Genomic DNA, 22303 nt, shown 5'->3' with positions numbered 1-22303 from the left:
TTCAATATCCCTTTGGCTATTCGAGGTCTTTTCTGGTTCCATATAAATTTTAGCATTATTTGTTCCATTTCTTTGAAAAAGATGGATGGTACTTTGATAGGAATTGCATTAAATGTGTAGATTGCTTTAGGTAGCATAGACATTTTCACAATATTTATTCTACCAATCCAGGAGCATGGAACATTTTTCCATTTCTTTGTGTCTTCCTCAATTTCTTTCATGAGTACTTTATAGTTTTCTGAGTATAGATTCTGTGCCTCTTTGGTTAGGTTTATTCCTAGGTATCTTATGGTTTTGGGTGCAATTGTAAATGGGATCGACTCCTTAATTTCTCTTTCTTCTGTCTTGCTGTTGGTGTAGAGAAATGCAACTGATTTCTGTGCATTGATTTTATATCCTGACACTTTACTGAATTCCTGTACAAGTTCTAGAAGTTTTGGAGTGGAGTCTTTTGGGTTTTCCACATATAGTATCATATCATCTGCGAAGAGTGATAATTTGACTTCTTCTTTGCCGATTTGGATGCCTTTAATTTCCTTTTGTTGTCTGATTGCTGAGGCTAGGACCTCTAGTACTATGTTGAATAGCAGTGGTGATAATGGACATCCCTGCCATGTTCCTGACCTTAGCGGAAAAGCTTTCAGTTTTTCTCCATTGAGAATGATATTTGCGGTGGGTTTTTCATAGATGGCTTTGATGATATTGAGGTATGTGCCCTCTATCCCTACACTTTGAAGAGTTTTGATCAGGAAGGGATGCTGTACTTTGTCAAATACTTTTTCAGCATCTATTGAGAGTATCATATGGTTCTTGATCTTTCTTTTATTGATGTGTTGTATCACATTGACTGATTTGCGGATGTTGAACCAACCTTGCAGCCCTGGAATAAATCCCATTTGGTCGTGGTGAATAATCCTTTTAATGTACTGTTGAATCCTATTGGCTAGTATTTTGTTGAGTATTTTTGCATCTGTGTTCATCAAGGATATTGGTCTATAGCTCTCTTTTTTGATGGGATCCTTGTCTGGTTTTGGGATCAAGGTGATGCTGGCCTCATAAAATGAGTTTGGAAGTTTTCCTTCCATTTCTATTGTTTGGAACAGTTTCAGGAGAATAGGAATTAGTTCTTTAAATGTTTGGTAGAATTCCCCCGGGAAGCCGTCTGACCCTGGGCTTTTGTTTGTTTGGAGATTTTTAATGACTGTTTCAATCTCCTTACTGGTTATGGGTCTGTTCAGGCTTTCTACTTCTTCCTGGTTCAGTTGTGGTAGTTTATATGTTTCTAGGAATGCATCCATTTCTTCCAGATTGTCAAATTTGTTGGCGTAGAGTTGCTCATAGTATGCTCTTATAATAGTTTGTATTTCTTTGGTGTTAGTTGTGATCTCTCCTCTTTCATTCATGATTTTATTTATTTGGGTCCTTTCTCTTTTCTTTTTGATAAGTCGGGCCAGGGGTTTATCAATTTTATTAATTCTTTCAAGGAACCAGCTCCTAGTTTCGTTGATTTGCTCTATTGTCTTTTTGGTTTCTATTTCATTGATTTCTGCTCTGATCTTTATGATTTCTCTTCTCCTGCTTGGCTTAGGGTTTCTTTCTTGTTCTTTCTCCAGCTCCTTTAGGTGTAGGGTTAGGTTGTGTACCTGAGACCTTTCTTGTTTCTTGAGAAAGGCTTGTACCCCTATATATTTTCCTGTCAGGACTGCCTTTGTTGTGTCCCACAGATTTTGAACCGTTGATTTTCATTATCATTTGTTTCCATGTTTTTTTTCAATTCTTTAATTTCCCGGTTGACCCATTCATTCTTTAGAAGGATGCTGTTTAGTCTACATGTATTTGGGTTCTTTTCAAACTTCCTTTTGTGGTTGAGTTCTAGCATTAGAGCTTTGTGGTCTGAAACTATGCAGGGAATGATCCCAGTCTTTTGATACCGGTTGAGTCCTGATTTAGGACCGAGGATGTGATCTATTCTGGAGAATGTTCCATGTGCACTAGAGAAGAATGTGTATTCTGTTGCTTTGGGATGAAATGTACTGAATATATCTGTGATGTCCATCTGGTCCAGTGTGTCGTTTAAGGCCTTTATTTCCTTGCTGATCTTTTGCTTGGATGATCTGTCCATTTCAGTGAGGGGAGTGTTAAAGTCCCCTACTATTATTGTATTATTGTTGATGTGTTTCTGTGATTTTGTTATTAATTGGTTTATATAGGTGGCTGCTCCCACGTTGGAGGCATAGATATTTAAAATTTTTAAATCTTCTTGATGGACAGACCCTTTGAGTATTATATAGTGTCCTTCCTCATCTCTTATTATAATCTTTGACTTAAAATCTAATTGATCTGATATAAGGATTGCCACTCCTGCTTTCTTCTGATGTCCATTAGCATGGTAAATTCTTTTCCACCCCCTCACTTTAAATCTGGACGTGTCTTCGGGCTTAAAATGAGTTTCTTGGATGCAACATATAGATGGGTTTTGTTTTTTTATCCATTCTGATACCCTGTGTCTTTTGACAGGGGCATTTAGCCCATTAACATTCAGGGTAACTATTGAGAGATATGAATTTAGTGCCATTGTATTGCCTGTAAGGTGACTGTTACTGTATATGGTCTCTGTTCCTTTCTGATCTACCACTTGTAGGCTCTCTCTTTGCTTAGAGGACCCCTTTCAATATTTCCTGTAGAGCTGGTTTGGTGTTTGCAAATTCTTCCAGTTTTTGTTTGTCCTGGAAGCTTTTAATCTCTCCTTCTATTTTCAATGATAGCCTAGCTGGATATAGTATTCTTGGCTGCATGTTTTTCTCATTTAGTGCTCTGAAAATATCATGCCAGCTCTTTCTGGCCTGCCAGGTCTCTGTGGATAAGTCAGCTGCCAATCTAATATTTTTACCATTGTATGTTACAGACTTCTTTTCCTGGGCTCCTTTCAGGATTTTCTCTTTGTACTGAGACTTGTAAATTTCACTATGACGGGGTGTGGGCCTATTCTTATTGATTTTGAGGGGCTTTCTCTGAACCTCCTGAATTTTGATGCTTGTTCCCTTTGCCATATTGGGGAAATTCTCCCCAATAATTCTCTCCAGTATACCTTCTGCTCCCCTCTCTCTTTCTTCTTCTTCTGGAATCCCAATTATTCTAATGTTGTTTCGTCTTATGGTGTCACTTATCTCTCGAATTCTCCCCTCGTGGTCCAGTAGCTGTTTGTCCCTCTTTTGCTCAGCTTCTTTATTCTCTGTCATTTGGTCTTCTATATCACTAATTCTTTCTTCTGCCTCATTTATCCTAGCAGTGAGAGCCTCCATTTTTGATTGCACCTCATTAATAGCTTTTTTGATTTCAACTTGGTTAGATTTTAGTTCTTTTATTTCTCCAGAAAGGGCTTTTATATCTCTCGAGAGGGTTTCTCTCATATCTTCCATGCCTTTTTCGAGCCCGGCTATAACCTTGAGAATTGTCATTCTGAACTCTAGATCTGACATATTACCAATGTCTGTATTGATTAGGTCCCTAGCCTTCGGTACTGCCTCTTGTTCTTTTTTTTGTGTTGGATTTTTCCGTCTTGTCATTTTGTCCAGATAAGAGTATATGAAGGAGCAAGTAAAATCCTAAAAGGGTGGCAACAACCCCAGGACAATATGCTTTAACCAAATTAGAAGAGATCCCTAATCGTGAGGGGGTAGAAAGGGGATAAAAAGAGGTTCAAAAAGGAAGAAAGAAAAAAAAAAGAAAAAAAGAAAAAAAAAGAAAAGAAAAGAATTAAAAAAAAAGAAAACAAATAAGAAAAGTATCAAAAAGAAAAAGTATATATATTGGATAAACTAGTTAAAAAATGTTAAAAAAGAAAAAGGTAAAAGTTAAAAAAAAAATTTACCAGAAGGTGAGAAAAAAAAACAAAAAATGAAAAAGAAAAAAAATCAAATTAACTGCAAGACTAAAAAAAATCACAGGGAAAAAGCCATGAGTTCCGTGCTTTGCTTTCTCCCCCTCTGGAATTCTGCTGCTCTCCTTGGTATTGAAACCGCACTCCTTGGTAGGTGAACTTGGTCTCGGCTGGATTTCTTGTTGATCTTCTGGGGGAGGGGCCTGTTGTAGTGATTCTCAAGTGTCTTTGCCCCAGGCGGAATTGCACCGCCCTTATCAGGGGCCGGCGCGAGTAATCCGCTCGGGGTTGCTTTCAGGATCTTTTGTTCCCTGAGCGCTTTCCGTAGAGTTCTGGAGGACGGGGATGCAAATGGCGGCCTCCTGGTCTCCGGCCCGGCGGAGCCGAGAGCCCAGGGCCCCACTCCTCAGTGCGCTCTCAGAGAACAGCGCCCAGTTACTCCCGTCTGCCTGACCTCCGGCCGCGCTCCGAGCTCACCGAGCCTCGACCGGTTCAAGGTAACACCGAGCTGCGAGCTTACTGTCGGCTCTGTCTCTGTAGCCGGTTTTCCCGGTCCAATACCCGCAAGCTCTGCGACACTCAGACATCCCCGATCCTTCTGTGACCCTGCGGGACCTGAGGCCACGCTGACCCCGCGTGGGCTTCGCCCCGGTTTAGCCTCTGGAGCGATGTCCCTCAGCGGAACAGACTTTTAAAAGTCCTGATTTTGTGCACCGTTGCTCCGCAGCTTCCTGGGAGCCGGCCCCTCCCCCCGGGGTCTATCTTCCCGTTGCTTTGGATTTACTTCTACGCCGGTCCTACCTTTCAGAAAGTGGTTGTATTTCTGTTTCCAGAATTGCTGTTCTTCTTCTCTTCGATCTGCCGATGGATTTTCAGGTGTTTGCAATCTTTAGATAAGCTATCTAGTTGATCTCCGGCTAGCTGAAGTAGTCTCAGCCTGCTACTTCTCTGCCATCTTGACTCCGCCCCGGAAGCTAGTATTTTAAAGTTCTTTTTGTTGAAGAAACAATCAAAGAATATACAGCACTCCAAAGTCATAGAGGAAAAAGTACTAAAGAATTGCATTGGATAGCTGGTAAAAACTATAATTCGTTTTTACAAATTTTCTAATGTTTCTGGTGTTTCTTTTAAAAATTATTCTGTTTTGATTTTTTTCCTCATTCTAATATTCACTTTCATGCCCAATTTTATTCCTAGTTTTACTTTTTTTTTTTTTTTTTTTTTTTAATGAGGCCCCCAAATTGAATAAACGAGACGTCCCAGGACATCTGAACATACTCCTCTTGATCAACACATGAGGTACTCTAATGTCAGTGTACCCAGTGCTAAGAATCAGTAGGCTATCAGTCAATTATCTAGAGTACTGGTTTTTCCACTTTATATAAAGTATCTATTGGTCATTCCTTCTTCTCCTAGTTTCAGAAAATAAAACAGAATTCGAGTTTCTGTTTTTCCTTTTTTCTCTAATCTCCATGGTATTTCAAGTTCCTCACCAATTAACTGCCCTTCCTAAATTTGAGACATATAACATCTGAGATTTCCATAAGGCACCAGCAGTCAGGTACAATGGGGTCTGGGCAGGACATGTGCACTGGAGGTTATCAGGGCAGAAATGCCAGTTTCCCAGTAAGACCTCTTATACTGGAGGAGCTGGCCTGGCCTTAGACATGAGTGAGGACAGCAATCTCTAGAACTGGGCTGCTGGGGGATTTACAAAGCTGACAGCCTCTATAAGTAGGAAAGAGGACTATCAATTAAGATTAAGAAGGAGAAATATTTATTAACTTTGGAGGAAAGGGAGAAGGTTTAACCTAGGTTTTGGCAGATTAGACAAGAGGACAGAATTCTGTGAGACAGAATTAATGGCTTTCTTGAGGTGCAAGCTCAGAACTCAACACATGGTGAGTTTTTTCCAGCTGCATTCAGCTACACTGTGGTCTTAGAGTGAGAACTCAGGCACTCCTTTTGCCCCAAGAGTCAGATAAACCAGAGCAGTTAAGAGAGGACAGGCCTTACAGGCCTGTGTCTGTCATGAGGGTAATTACCACTGCAGGCCTCCGTGCAGTCTTCTCCTCTGCCCCTCTTCTGACCCTGCACCTTTCCAGCCCACTGCCCATGTCTTGTTGGAATGGGTCGTCTCTATCCCAGAATCTTGGTGGCAGCTTGGGAGCATCCGTCCACCCGATCCCTCCCATCCTGTTTCATGGTACAGTTAGAAGACTATTTTGAAGATGGCAAACTCAGTCACTTCTCAGGCTTGAAATTCTTAGGGGGCTCCTTTGTTCTTCAGATAAGTTTTATATTCCTTTTTATTGACTTTTAACAGCTTCCCCTCCCCACGCAAGCAGCAGCATTAGCTTCCATACCCAAATTACAGACATACGGAATGTTTCTTAGTTGTTTAAATGACACATCTTTCTTTGTACACCTGGAAAAGTTTACCCATTACTTCCTATATGCACAATGCCCACTTCTCCCACTCACCAAACTCCAACCCTAACTAAAAGACATCATCTGAACCCTTTAATAATCATTTATCTTTCAAGTTTATTTAAGGCCTCCTCCAAAATGGCCCTTCTAAATTCCTTGGTCATCTAGGCTTTTTGGGAGCTCAGCTCTCCTCTCCAGATGCAAGGGATCCCTGATACCTAGTTAGGTGCTTGGGACATAGAGAGTACTTCATGAATATTTGTAGTATGAATTAATTCATAAAAATACATTCACATATCGATTAATGAATTGCCAACCATTACAGCACCCCATGCTTTGTTAGCTCCACTGAACAGAAGAAATTGAAGGTCAAAGTGCCTACTATATTTGCAAAGGGTAATGTATTTAGTAACAGAGTTGTCATTTTTTGTCAAGAGTCTTGTTCTGAAAATTCTGTTCTCTCATCACCTGGCTGGCTTTCTCATTTTCATTTCTTTCTAATTTATCAATGCTTTTCCTGAAAGAGAAAGAGGTAATATAGTATATTTAAGAGCACAGATTTCTAAGACAGACTGAAAGATTCAGATCCTTCCTTCTGGCATTTACTAGCTATTGTGACCTTGAGCTATTTACTTAAACTCTCTTTGCCTTCATTTCCATTTATGTGAAATGGGAAAAATAATTGCTTCATAGTGGTGTTGTAAAGTTTAAGTAAATTATTATTTCAAGAAACTGAGAACAATACCTGGCACTTATGTATTAGCTATATATAAGGGGTAACTATTATTACTTCATTTTTCTAAGTACTGGTATAGCTTCTTATCAGAAGAGAGGGAGAGAGATTTCTCTATTAATGGTACCAGGGCAGATGTTCTGTTGTCCAGATCATTAAACTTGCCTTTAAATTTGCCTTATCCAAGAGATACCTTTCTGGAGACTGAAGTCTACAATCCATACATCTGCACAGGACTGTTCCCTCATGGCAGTAGATGGCTGGGTTACAGAAGACCCCCTTCAGAATTGCTTCCCAGACCCAAATCTCTGAGTCTGGATGCGCTAAACCAATCATCCTCCAGGCACTGATCCGAATGCAGGAAAAGTATCCATTTAACACTGAGTCTTATGTTCACTCCTCTATTCTTGTGCTATATCACATTTCCATTTGGGAAAAAGAATCCTCAGCAGACAATTTAGTGTGCCAAATGTAAATTCATGAAGCACAGAAAATTAGTGTTGTATTGATTAATGGTAGGAGAGCTTTCTTATTTACATACCACAAGTAAGAGTAAAGTTATTTCTATTGAGCATCTAAAAATATTTATCTCCAGGCCTCACTAACATACGTAACAAATTTTCCCAAAGCAACTAATGAGCTAATAGGAAATTATATAGGAAAAGATAAATGAGAAGTGCTCTTTGATTTTAATTTGGGCAGAGAGCAAATGCACGGGCACTTGTAGATATTTGAAATGGCGGTATAAATTGGTATGACTTTTCTAGGAAGGAATTTAGATACCTAAACCTAACATCTTGAATATGTTGAAATATTTTCCACCCAGGATTTGCTAAACTCAGAATTTAGATTAAAAGAAATAACTAGAAAGTTACATAAAAGTCTGTAGGGAAACATCAATTCTTTGCTATCGACTTTTTGTGTGTGTGCCTTCATGTTAACTTAATGTTATGTCTGCCACCCTACTGATATGTAAGCTCAGTGAAAGAAGGGAGTTTTTCTGCTTTTTGTTCCCCCAGCCATATAATAAGCACTTAGCAGATTACCTGGTGTATGTCAAATATTCAACCACTAACTATTATATAAATTAGTCATTGTTGTGATGTCTGATGGAACAAATGAGAAAGCACCTAAATGGGTAAATAAATACGGCCAAAGGATGGGATACATTACATCTACCAAAAGGTCAAGGTTTTTTTTTTTTTTTTTTAAGTATATTGACATAAAAAAAACTCCACATTTTTATAAAAGAAAAGATCACAAACCATATAATCCTAACATTGTAAAAAAAAAATAGAGAAATGAAGTAGTGAGTGGTTACATGGAGCCACACATAATTCTTATTCTCTCCTTTAAAACTGTCCTTATTTCAAGTAATACTATAAACTGAATTATTTTTAAATGCTCAATCTGCCTTTTTTTTTTTTTAATTTAAGAGAGGCTTGTAAAGACCATATAGCTACTTGGAAAATGATTAGGAAATAATTTAAATCTAAATAAGAATATAGAAATGCATCCTGGATTCTACTATGAAAAGGTTACATTAGTGTAAGACTAGGAATTGATAAAACTGACTTGTTAGAGTACTGAGTTTTGGGTTTTTTTTCCTTGATCTTTTCTTTCTCCCTTTCTTTCCTCTCTCCTCCCTCTCCCCCTCCCCCACTTCCTTTCTTCTTCCCTCTCTCTCTTTAATTCTTTCTTCTGAATTCCACCAGTTTTTTGGCTAAAAATTTAAATTAGAATCTCATTCAATTAGATTAAATTATAATTCCATTAGCTGTTTTGGTATTTATTTAAAAAACTGGAGTTGGGCCTGCTCTCCTTTTCTTCAGACACTCCTACATATTTAGGAGTTGCCGGGGCCTTCTTTACTAAAAATTGACTCAAGTATGTCAGAGTTGTCCTCCTCCATCTACCCCCAAATAGAACCAGAGCCATACACAGTAATCAGCAAACGATAACCTTTATTTTTATTTAGCTCTTGTGCTACTATGAATGTTAGCTTTAATCTAGGATTATTTTGTAGGGAAGAAAAATTATGAACATTTCTGAGGTAATAATATTTTTTTGTTTCTCAGTCTTCAGATACTTTTGATACATTTCATTTATGTTGTAAATATTCCAGCATTTTCTACTGAATCTTTAACTAGAAGAAAATAATCAACATAAAATGCAGGGAACTTAGTTCTTCTTGGCTACACAAACAAGGTCAACCTTAACAAGGATTTAATTATCATCTTCCAAGCCTATAGACCTCAGAGTAAAAACCAAATGCAGATTATTATTTAGGTTTTGTAAATTATTCCCAGTTTGCATCTTAAAAATGGCTACAGAAGCCATTTAGAATTTTACAGAATTCTCAATGACTTCCCATTCCAATTATCTCGTGTATTGCTGGAACTTTAATTGATTTATGACAATTATATATTCTTTGGTGTACTCAGAAGTACCTAACTCTGACACTTAAAAAAAAAGGGGTAACCTAACTCTGAGATTTAAAAAAAAAATGATCTTTCTTTGCACATGCCTTCATATTTTCTGCATTTTCTAATTCAAGTCTTCCCTAAGACTTTTTTCCTGTTTTACTTAAAAAAAAAGAAAAACAAACAAAACAAAACAAATATGGTAATAATTGAAGTTTAAATTAATACTATTTTCAGTTGAATTTCTCCTTCAATGAACTAAGCTTTCTGTTCCTCTAGCTAGACAGAGAGACTACAGAATCTTCTTAGTAATTACTTAAACTGATATGAGGGTGCTTATATACTTCTCTGCATTCTATTTGTTATATATATTTTTCTTTTATCTTTATCTTTTATGTCCTTGCATCATTTGTTTTCATGAACTACTTATGAGCACAGAACCATTGCTAAGGAAAAGCCATGAAAATTTTCACTACCTATTTATTGTTCATACCTTGAGAATCTTGCACATAATCTCATAAACTGAAAATGTTTTCTCTGCTCGGGTCCAGTCCCATGTTGTCACCTTTAAAAGATGAGAAACTTTTATGTCATTTGTTTTAGAAAGGTAACCCTGATTTCCCTCTTTATTTTACTTATATATTATGGTACCCAAAGAAACTTTCCCATATGTACTATATATATCAGTTGTGGAGCTATTTTTATAGAGGTCCATGTGTGGTATTTTGGTTTCCTCTCTTCTAAGTTTATCACCATTTCTCTTCCTTTGTCAGCAAGTGTTTTATGTTCTATGTAACAATCTTCATTTGCTCAATGTACTTACATATTTTAAATAATGTGTATATTATCTACATATAAATACTAAGTTTTTATATTCCACACACATAGTAATTTTGCCACCAGTTACATACAAAGTAGAATACTAGTTGTCAATGCTGGCTTTAATTTTTTAAAAAGACATCATTTATATCGGGAAGTTATTTCAGGTTGTGAAGGTCTTATAACATTGTGAAGACACCAAACACCACAGTGAAGTCATTTCACTTTTTTATGTTTAAAACATGTATTTGTCTAGTCATAAGAAATTTTTCATAGTAGGAATATAGTAAAATATATAAATATTAATGGCTTTTTTCCAGCCTTCTGGGTCCTTTGAACTTTGTGTAGACATAGTCCTACAAAATAGCAACAGGTCAGACTTGATATTTCCAAAACCCTATGTAATTTCAAACTAGTAAGTGAGTGGTCTGGCATTTGATATTTATATTCAATAAATATTTATGGAGAATCTACTACTGTGTAAGGTACATGTCTCCAGAAGAAAGACCTTAGGTCCATAGGTACCCATACATATTTAATACAAAGACCAATGACTAGAAAATAGGATATCAAAATGCTATTTTTTTTTAATTTAGATAGACCTGTATCACATAGACAAACATGTTTTGAAGGTCATAAATTCCTGGGCAGAAATGCCTTTCAGGGTTATAAAGTAAGTATTTAATGCTAGAACATATATTTTTAGGAAGATATTTTCAGAACATTTGGACTGTTTTCCATTTTTTTCTGTATTTTATTTTTAAAATATGTCAGTAATATGGTATTTACTATTATTAACTTGATGTCATTCTGTAATGATAATATGGATAAAAAAACACTGGATGAAGACACTTACTGGAGGTGCCAAAAACTTGTAAAGACATGATCCCCTCAGGGCTAGAAATGTTGGTGAGTACACACGGTCTTGCAAAGGGTCTTGCTCCCGTGCTTCACACCAGCCCATGTAGACTATCTACAAGAAAATTGAACATGATTAACAGTAAGTAAAAGAAAAGTCTCATTACAGATATATACTTTTCATACCTTGAATATTTTAATTCTCTCATAAAATTATCAAAGTAATAGATGAAAAAGTACATTAGACAGATATAAGTATAAGTGAATGTAAACCACTCCTAAGAGTTTGTTTCCATCAGCATTTATCAAGTGTTTGCTTGTCTTGTGATCCAATTTGGCATAAATTATATTTCCCACTCTCCACCAATTCTACTATAAAAATGTTTCTTTGTAATAAAATTTATTGACTTATCCTATCAGTTTCCCAATTAGTGGCATTTTACTATGAGGATGTGCTCCCAGGATAAAATATTTAAGTGGGTAAAGGAGATGAGTCAAAGACAAGTACCTTGTGTCACTACCACTGTTGTGGCATACTACACCTCCCCTCTAACTGACAGGATGAGATGATAACTTTTCTTGTTTTAATCACAAATCTAATATGAATATAGTTTATTCAAATATTATTCATATATTAAATGTCAATGACAGTAGCACTTTTGTCTCTAGACCTTAAATATTGGTGGGTCAATTTCCAAAATGAAATTATCTGAGATAAGACACTCCTCTTTCAATCATTTGATTGTCGTGAAGCTCAAATATATACATAAGCATTAATTCGATGAGTTTTATATTCCTGACAATATATTCATATGTCATTTATCTCTTACTATAACTCTATGTGATAGAAATATCTGGGAGGATTTATTTTCTACCTCAAGTAACCTACTTTGATTTTGTGGTTGCTCTTAGACTTTTGTTCTTAGACTTTTGTTCTTATTGTTGTTTGGAGATCTGTTATGACTAATGGGGTATTAATGCACATGACACAAGTAGAGCTGGGCTTAGTATCTTGTGCTTCTGCCATTACTATGAGAAAAGCATACCCAAGGTATGTGGGATCAACCAGAGCTGAACTACCTCCTGGACAAAGTTTAGTCAAGTCTAGGCTAGTGGCTAATTCAAAACAACCAGTTCACTTGCAGAGAGAAATAAAACACAGATAAATAGACTTCCCATGTTCCCGGGTTAGAAGAATTACTTTTAAAAATAATAATATCCAAATTGACCTAGGGATGCAATACCATTCCTATCAAAATCCCAATGGCATGCCTTATAGAAATAGAAAAATTATCTTAAAATTCATATGGTACCACAAAAGACCCTGAGTAGCCAAAGCAATATTGAGCAAGAAGAACAAATCTAGAAGCATTGCACTTTCTGATTTCAAAAAATATTACAAAGTAATAGTAACCAAAACATAAGATATGGGCCTTAAAGGAGATATGTAGAATGAAACAGAAGTGAGAGCCCAGAAATAAATCTGTGCATTCAAGGTTAACTGATCTTTGACAAAGATGCAAGAATGAGCAATGAGGAATGGATATTCACTTGAATAAATGGATTGGGAAAACTGGATAATCACATTCAGATAAATGAAATTGGATCCTTATCTCACCATATACAGAAATGAATTAACTCAACTCAACTCAAAATGAATTAAAAACTTAAATGTGGGCCCTAAAACCATAAACCACAAGAAATGCAATTTTAAAACATTATGCATTTCGTGTGTATATCTCCCAAACTGGTTACAATTTAAAAGACAGGAAGTGACAAACTTTCATGAGGACATGTAACAATGCAAAAGCTCATATAAAACTGGTAAGAGTTTGATTCTTCACTTCCAATATCAACTCAACACAAATGTGTATACATATGCACTGAAGCACATGTATAAGAATATTCATGTAGCAGGGTGCCTGGGTGGCTCAGTCAGTTAAGCATCTGCGTTTGGCTCAGGTGTTGATCCCAGGGTCCTAGGATCAAGCCCCATGCTGGGCTCCCTGCTCAGTGGAGTCTGCTTCTCCCTCTGTCCTTCCCTCTGCTGGTACTCGCTCTCTCTCTGTCAAATAATAAACAAAATCCTGAAAAAAAAAAAAAAAGACTACTCATATAGCATTATTCTTCCTAGTTCCTACTATGTACCAGATAGTTCAAGGTATTAAAATGAGTACCCTAAAAATATTTTATACATTAAAAATAGCAGTAAATTGTGGCATAATAAAGCAATAGTATACAGCAAGGAAAATTAGTAAATTATAGTTAAATGGAAAAACATAAATGAATCTCACAGAACATAATGCTAATTGAAAGAAGTAGATATGGAATAATAAATACACACAAACATATATAATTTGATTCAAATAAACTTGTTTTGGAATGCATATCTGGTTGGGGAAAAAACTGTTGTCATAAAGCAAGACAATTACTACCACTATTGTCAGAATAATGGTTACTTTAGAAGACAGCAAACCAGTTGTGATTGGGGAGAAGCAGCATGGGGAAAAAGTGTGAGTTACTAGCAAACTACTTTTCTTGACCTGGATTATAGCTGTGTAGGGGTGTGGCTTTTGAATAATCAAGAAGCACTTCTGTGTTTTATGAATTTTCTTTACATGCATTATGTTTTGTAAAACCCTGTTTATAATAGCATGCAATGTGTGTTTTTAATAATATTTTAATAACAATCTCATATAATAGAGCTTTGTTAGTTTTATGGGAATAAAAGTATTTTGACAAATATGGTTAAATTGCAGTCATTCTTGGGCCACTGGAAAGAAATGAAATTTTAGTTATTACAAATGATTTAGTCATTGTATCACTTCACAATTAGGTCAGAATCTTTCATTTTAACTCAATTTGATAAAACTTGTAGTTTATGTTTAAGACTCCCTTGTATTGGCAAGAGAAAAAAGAATTGAGTGGTATACATAATTATAAGAAGGAAATATTTAAGTTTCTTTAACATTGTGAAATTTCAGTTCATTGCCTCCTCCTCTATAATTTCCTGGAAGCTGAAATATTAAGAACAAAATACTATATTTTTCAAGTAATATCATTGAATACAATTTTATTATTTTGAACTGAGTGAGTAGCTTTGGGGATGCATTGATGATATAACTAATAAAAATGGGATTATCAGATCTGTTTGGGATATTTCTTCATGTTTGTTCTCCAGGCCAACGATTGCTCTTATCTTCTTTTGGTCTAAAACAAGGAAAAGAGGTTCTTCTCAATTGTGCAGAGATGTCAAAAGACACACTTTGGTATTCATCATTATCAGGACTCTTGTGAAATAATTATATGTTTGAGGAGATCAAGCCATTTTTAGTAAATTCTTCCCACGCATGTCACAGCAAATGATAATTCTTTTAAAAAAACTATCATTTAATCTTAAAAAAGTATTAAAAACCAAATGGGCCATATAGACATAAGAGTATTTCAAGTGGTATATTTTAGAAATAAGGATAATTAAAAGGAAATGGTTTCTCTTGCATATGAAATGACAAGAGGACTTCCAAAATGTATAATTTTAAGATAAATATTTCAGAAGCTTAACTATTTTTCAGCTTTATTGAAGTATAAATGGACAAATGAAATTATAAGATATTTAAAATTGTACATTTTGATGATTTAATAAACACATATATTATGAAAGGATTATATCTAGCTAACACATCCATCAACCATACCTACATATGTATGTATTTTATTTATATAGATTAAAAACATTTAAGTTCTACTCTTAGCAAATTTCAGTTATGTTATTATACCATATCCTCAGACTTTATTCATCTTATAGGTGAAAGTTTATACATTTATACGAACCTCTCATTTTCTCCAGCCCCTGGCAACCACTTTTCTACTCTCTACTTCTGAGTTTAATTTTTTTTTTTTCTATTCCACATATTGGTAACGTTACGGAATATTTGTCTTTCTCTGTTTGGCTTATTTCAATTGACATGATGCCTTCAAGATACATCCCTGTTGTCACAAACAACAGGATTTCCTCCTTTCTCAAGGATTAATATGAAAGATATCTCACTTCCCTTTTCCCTGTCTGGCTTATTTCAATTAACAGATAATTCCTTTATCCATTCATTTGTTGATGTATATCTGTTTCCATATCTTGGCTATTGTCAATAATACTACAATGAAAATGGAAGAGAAAATATATCTTTGAGGCCCAGTTTCCCTTTCCTTTGGGTATATAGTCAAGAGAGGGATTGCTAGATCATATGGTAGACCTATTACTAATTTTTTTCAGGAAGCTCCATACTGTTTTCCACAGTTGGCAGCACAAGTTAACATTCCCACTAAAAGTGGAAAATTTTTGCCTTTTCTCCACATCTCCACTCTTTTTATCTCTTATCTTTTTGATGATAGCCATTCTAACAGGTGTTAAGGTAATATCTCTCTGTGGTTTTGATTTGTATAAACTTGCTTATTTTAAATGACATGTGTAATTATCTGAAAACACAACTGATATTTAAAGCCTGCACTGCATAGCAGCATTTTATTTGTTACTTTAAATTTTATTTTAGTCTATGTTATTATTTTGCCTCTTTTAAATAAACTTCAATTTTTTAGAGCAGTTTAATGTAATTGAGTGGAAGGTAGAGATTTCCCCATAGACTTCTTGCCCCATACATATACTGCCTGTGTGTCTCTCCCACTATCAACATCCCCCTCCGCAGAGTGATACATTGTTGTAATTGATGAACTCACATTGATACATCATTATCACCCAGAGTCCATAATTTACATTATGGTTCACTCTTGGTGTTGCATATTCTATAGGTTTAACAAATGTATAATTACATGTATCCATCATTACAGTAACATACAGAATCATTTCACTGCCTTTAAAATCCTCTGTGCTCTGCTGATTCATCCCTCCCCTCCAAGCCTTAGAAACCATTGATTTTTTTTTTAACTGTCTATATAATTTTAGCTTTTCTAGAATGTTATATCTTAGGATCATAGACTATGTAGCCTTTTTGACTGATTTTCTTCATTTTTTTAATATACATTTATGGTTTTTCTATGTCCTTTCATGGTTTCATAGATTGTTTCTTTTTAGTGCTGAGTGCTACTCCATTCTTGGATATACTAATTTATTATCCATTCACTTATAGATAGCCATAATGGTTGCTTTCAAGTTTTGGCAATTATGAACAAAGTGCTAAAAATATCAGTGTGCAAGTTTTTGTCTGGGCATGCTTTAAACTCATTTAGGTATATACCAATAAGTGTGATTGTTGAAACATATGACAAAAGTATACTTAGTTTTGTAAGAAACCACAAAACTATCTTCCAAAGTGGTTATACAATTTTTCATTCTCACCAGCAAAGCATGAGAGTTTTTTCCCATGGGGCGCCTGGGTGGCTCAGTGGGTTAAGCCTCTGCCTTTGGCCCAGACCATGATCTCAGGGTCCTGAGATTGAGCCCCACATCGGGCTCTCTGGTTGGTGGGGAGCCTATTTTCCCCTCTCTCTCTGCCTGCCTCTCTGCCTACTTGTGATCTCTCTCTCTCTCAAATAAATAAGTAAAATCTTAAAAAAAAAAAAAAAGATGGTCTCTTCCTCTCCCCCTACCCCTCTCCCCACCCCCCATGCACGCACACACTCTCCTCTCATTTTCTCTTTAAAATAAATAAATCAATAAATCTTGAAAAAAAGAAAGAAAGAAAGAAAGAAAGAAACTAGCCAGAGATTATCCTCAAATTTTTTGTAAGAGGATTACCTCCTGAGATTAGATGAAAGGAATATAAGATGGGAGACCACCAATCTGACTAACTCTGGGACCATAGCTCATATTCAGAGCCTGATAGGAATTCTTTTTAGGCTTTCTCCCTTAAACAACTTGAAGATGATGTAGTTGGGTGGGCGGATTAATTTATATTGCTAATTAAGTTGCAACCTAGTTCTTTGAGGATTTGAAATCAACGGTCCTTATCTTTAAAATGTTTGGAAAACTAGAAATATAACTCTAGAAGCAGTTCGAAGTTCACCAGTTCCTTCATTTCAATCTCCAAACTTTCCCTGTTTACCTTAAAAGATTTATAACTTGCATTCTTCTCTGTGCCTGAGATATTCATGTTAAAGTACAAACTTCAGAAAGGTCATTCTTATCAGTAAAGAAACAAAAGAAAAAAAGATCACTTAAACTTATTTTAGATGTTTATAGCAGCATTGCAGCAATAGCCAAATTATGGAAATAGCCCAAACATCCATTGCTTAATAAGTGGATAAGGAAGATGTGATATGTATACACACACACACACACACACACACACACACACACACACACACACAGGGAGATATTACTCAGTCACCAAAAAGAATTAAATCTTACCATTTGTGGTGGATGGAACTAGAGTGTATTGTGCTGAGTGAAATATGTCAGACAAGAAAAGACAAATACCATATGATTTCACTCATATGAAGAATTTAAGAAACAAAACAGATGAACATGGGGTGAGGGGAAAAAAGAGAGGGAAGCACACCATAAGAGACTTTTAAAGATAGAGAATACACTGAGGGTTGATTGAGGGGAAATGAGTGGGAGATGTGCTGAGGGATGGATATTAAGGAGGACTCTTGTAATGATCATTGGGTGTTATATGTAAGTGATGAATCATTAAATTTATACTTGAAACCAATTTTAACATATATGTTAACTAACTAGAATTTAAATAAAAACCTGAAAAAAAACCCACTTAGTTTTAGCCATTGAAACAGGCAGCTTCATTTACCAGAAAAACAACCTAGAAACAACTTGTATTATAACTAGTAAAATGGAAGCTGTAAGGTCTCTGCTCATATCTGTGTGCATGTTTAATGTGTCAGTGCAGATGTGTGTTATTTTCTACCTCTGGTTCATATTATTAAAATTAATTTGTAAAAGATCTCTATTAAATTGATTTAAACAAATAAGCACTTACATGAATTAATTATTCATAAAAGTCTCAAACTTAGTAGAAACTAACCCAAATGTTTTTCAGGTTCACATGATTTGAGACAATCTTTGGCAATAGAAGCTAATTTAAATTTGTTTTAGTTAACATAAGTATGTCTTCAGAGTACCAACATTAATTAAATACACTGCAGACATGCAGTTCCACCTAGGCTTACTAATCAAATAAGGTTATGTTATTTTTTAAAAATCATTTTTATTAATATATAATGTATTAGCCCCAGGGGTACAGGTCTGTGAGTCATCAGGCTTACACATTTCACAGCACTCACCATAGCACATACCCTCGCCAATGTCCATAACCCAACCACCCTTGCCCTAGACCCCCACCTCACAGCAACCCTCAGTTTATTTTGTGAGATAAAGAGTCTCTTATGGTTTGTCTCCCTCCCAATCCCATTTTGTTTCATTTTTTTCTTTCATATTCCCCAACCCCCCTGCCCTGCCTCTCGAATTCCGCATATCAGAGAAATCATATTATAATCATCATTCTCTGACTGACTTAATTGGCTCAGTATAATACTCTCTACTTCCATTCGCATCATTGCAAATGGCAAGACTTTATTTCTTTTGATGACTGCATAGTATTTCATTATTATATTCTATATACTATATATAGTATCTTTATATAGATATAGATATAGATGTATACAGTGAAATTCAATTTTTCTTCTTTATCCATTTATCCAATTCTTCTTTATCCATTCATCTGTTGTGGACATCTAGGTTCTTTCCACAGTTTGGCTACTGTGGACATTGCTGTTGTAAACAGTCATGTGCACCTGAATGGATCCCCTTTGGATCCCTACATTTGTATCTTTAGGGTAAATACCCAGTAATGCAATTGCTGGGTCATATAGTAGCTCTATTTTCTACATTTTGAGGAACCTTCATGCTGTTTTCCTGTGTGGCTGCACCATCTTGCATTCTCACCAACCATGTAGGAGGGCTTCCATTTTTCCTCCTCCTCACCAACATCTGTCGTTTCCTGACTTTTTACTTTTAGTCATTCTGACTGGTGTGAGGTGGTATCTTACTGTGGTTTTGATTTGTATTTCCCTGATGCCAAGTGACCTGGAGCACTTTTTCATATGTCTGTTGGCCATCTGGATGTCCTCTTTGCAGAAATGTCTGTTCATATCCTCTGCCCATTTCTTAATCAGATTCTTTGTTCTTTGTGTGTTTTTACTAAATTCTTTAAAGATTTTAGATACTAGTCCTTTATCTGATATGTCATTTGAGAATATCTTCTCCTATTCTGTCAGCTATCTTTTGGTTTTGTTGACTGTTTCCTTTGCTGTGCAAAAGCTTTTGATCTTGGTAAAGTCCCAATAGTTCATTTTTGCCCTTGCTTCCCTTGCCTTTGGCAATGTTTCTAGGAAGAAGTTGCTGTGGCTGAAGTCAAAGAGATGGCTGCCTGTGTTCTGCTCAAGGATTTTGATGGATTCCTTTCTCACATTGAGGTCCTTCATCCCTTTTGAGTATATTTTTGTGTGTGGTGTAAGGAAATGGTCCAGTTTCATTCTTTGGCATGTGGCTGTTCAATTTTCCCAACACCATTTGTTGAAGAGACTGTCTTTTTTCCATTGGACGTTCTTTCCTGCTTTGTCAAAAATTAGTTGACCATAGAATTGAGGGTCGCTTTCTGGGCTCTTTATTCTGTTCCATTGATCTATGTGTCTGTTTTTGTGCCAGTACCATACTGTCTGGATGATTACAGCTTTGTACTAGAGCTTGAAGTCTGGAATTGCAATGCCACCAACTTTGGCTTTCTTTTTCAACATTCCTCTGGCTATTTGGGATCTTTTCTGGTTCCATATAAATTTTAGGATTGTTTGTTCCATTTCTTTGAAAAAAAAAAAGAATGGTATTTTGATACCATATCAAAATAGGGATTGCAAATAATGTGTAGATTTTTTTAGGTAGCGTAGACATTTTCACAATATTTGTTCTTCTAATCCATGAGCATGGAACATTTTTCCATTTCTTTGTGTCTTCCTCAATTTCTTTCATAAGTACTTTATAGTTCTCTGAGTACAGATTCTTTGCCTCTTTGGTTAGGTTTATTCCAAGTATCTTTTGGTTTTGGGAGCAATTACAAATGGGATCAACCCCTAAATTTCTCTTTCTTCTGTCTTGCTGTTGGTGTATAGAAATGCAAGTGATTTCTGTGCATTGATTTTATATCCTGACACTTTACTGAATTCCTGTATGAGTTCTAGGAGATTTGGAGTAGAGTCTCTTGGGCTGTACACATAAAGTATCATATCATCTGCAAAAAGTGAGAGTTTTACTTCTTTTTTGCCAATTCAGATGTATTTTATTTCTTTTTGTTGTCTGATTGCCAAGGCTAGGACTTGCAGTAGTATATTGAACAGCAGTGGTGATAGTGGACATCCCTGTCATGTTCCTGACCTTAGGGGGAAAGCTCTTAGTTTTTTTTTTCCCATTGAGAATCATATTTGCTGTAGGTTTTTCATAGATGGCTTTGATGATATTGAGGTATGTACCCTGTATCTCTACACTTTGAAGAGTTTTGATCAAGAAAGATTGCTATACTTTGTCAAATGCTTTTTCAACATCTATTGAGAGTATCATCTGGTTCTTGTTCTTTCTTTTATTATTGGGTTGTATCACATTGATTTGTGGATGTTGAACCAACCTTGTAGCCCAGGAATAATACCACTTGGTCATGGTGAATAATCCTTTTAATGTACTGTTGGATTCTGTTATTTCTGTCAAAATATTTGTCAACAATAAAAATACCTTGAAATAAAGGCTGACTTTTTCTAATTTCTCATAAAATTTTTGTGGGTAATCTAAACATAATTGCTAATGAAAGTAAATTAAATAGATATAAGTAGGATAAAATATTTTTAGGTGAACTTTTTAAGTAGTTACTCTTTGGGGTAACCTGAAACCTTAAAGTTTTGCTAAGTAAAGTAATAAGTTAAATTCATTGACTACTCAGATAATTTCAAATAGGATAAAATAGTGAAACATAAATTACCAAGCACAGGCCTATCCACTTTTGGTTTCCTTTTATAGAGGAACTAAGGATATTTGAGTCTATCAATAAACATGTTTTATGCTATGCTGAGAAATTTTCTATTAAAAAAGGTATATGTTTCCAGAAATCATAGAAAGCATTTATACTTTCACAGAATGCTAATGTAAAAAATAGCTCACAATTGTTTATTTCTTAGTGAAGTTTCCTAAGAGTTGAGAATTCTGATTAATTTATGTGATTAAAGCTACCATAAATAACAAGGAAAGCATCTTTACAACAAGAAAACTAGGATGTGTGCTTTTGGTAAAAGAAAGTATGAGGGATGGAAATACTTTCTTGCTGAAAGAAAAGAAAGAAATTTTGTGCTAAATTGAGGTTGGTTATTTAAAGAGGGGGAAAGTATGATAAAATATGAATGTAAAAAAAAGAAAGTTGTAGAGTGTTTGTGGAAAAGGAATCTTTGAAGAATCTTAATATGTGGTCCAACTCGCTAAAACTAAAATAAACTTATTTTAAAATGAGTTTTAGTATCAAAAGTAACCTGGTGCCAATTAACCCCAAGATGGTGGCAGAGTAAGAGGACCCTAGGCTTGTCTCATCCCATGAACACAACTAGGTAACAATTAAATCCTCTTAAATACCCTAGAAATCAGCTTGAAGGCTGACAGAATAAATTCCACAACTAAAGAGAAAGAGGAGGCCACATCAAAGAAGGTAGGAGGTGCAAAGATGAGGTTTAGGGAAAAAACCGATTGTGACTGCTACAAAGGGAAGGAAGCACAATCTCAGAAAGTGGCAAAAGAGAGAGGAACACACAGAGGAATGCACAAGGAGAATGTTTCCCAAAATCATTGGCTTAGAAAACAAAAGGGACTGAATTTCATGAGTTCTTGCATCCAGTGTGGTTTAAAGTCTATAATTTTAAAGGTCAGTGGGTTCGGCTGATACCTGAGGGCATTCCCTACTCCTGGAGAGAAGACTGACAAACAACCCAGGAAACAGACAGCATGGAAACAGTGATCTGAAGAATACCTGGGTCACACAGCAGGGTGATTATTTACTTTTCTTAGAGATAGTCCAAAGGAGGAAACATTCTCATATACACCTCTCTGGAAAAAGGGGAGCTGGCCAGGGGCATTTCCCTACCTTGCCACTCAGCATAAACACA

The 22303-nt window shown here is 35.7% G+C and overlaps 1 protein-coding gene across 2 annotated transcripts in view; it reads right to left on the bottom strand.

The window, feature by feature from the left end:
* Positions 1–22303, bottom strand: part of SNTG1 (syntrophin gamma 1) — a 954619-nt gene that overhangs the window by 96034 nt on the left and 836282 nt on the right. For both annotated transcript variants that reach the window (XM_032316414.1, XM_032316415.1), the window contains 2 exons: positions 11142–11258; positions 9960–10031 (listed from right to left, as the gene is read on the bottom strand). In XM_032316414.1, coding sequence (XP_032172305.1) covers positions 9960–10031; positions 11142–11258 — 189 coding nt within the window. The remainder of the gene's footprint in view (positions 1–9959; positions 10032–11141; positions 11259–22303) is intronic.

Source organism: Mustela erminea, chromosome 16 (assembly GCF_009829155.1).
Source record: "Mustela erminea isolate mMusErm1 chromosome 16, mMusErm1.Pri, whole genome shotgun sequence".
In the NCBI taxonomy this organism is placed as follows: Eukaryota; Metazoa; Chordata; class Mammalia; order Carnivora; family Mustelidae; genus Mustela; species Mustela erminea.
This window is presented reverse-complemented; position numbering and strand designations above follow the sequence as displayed.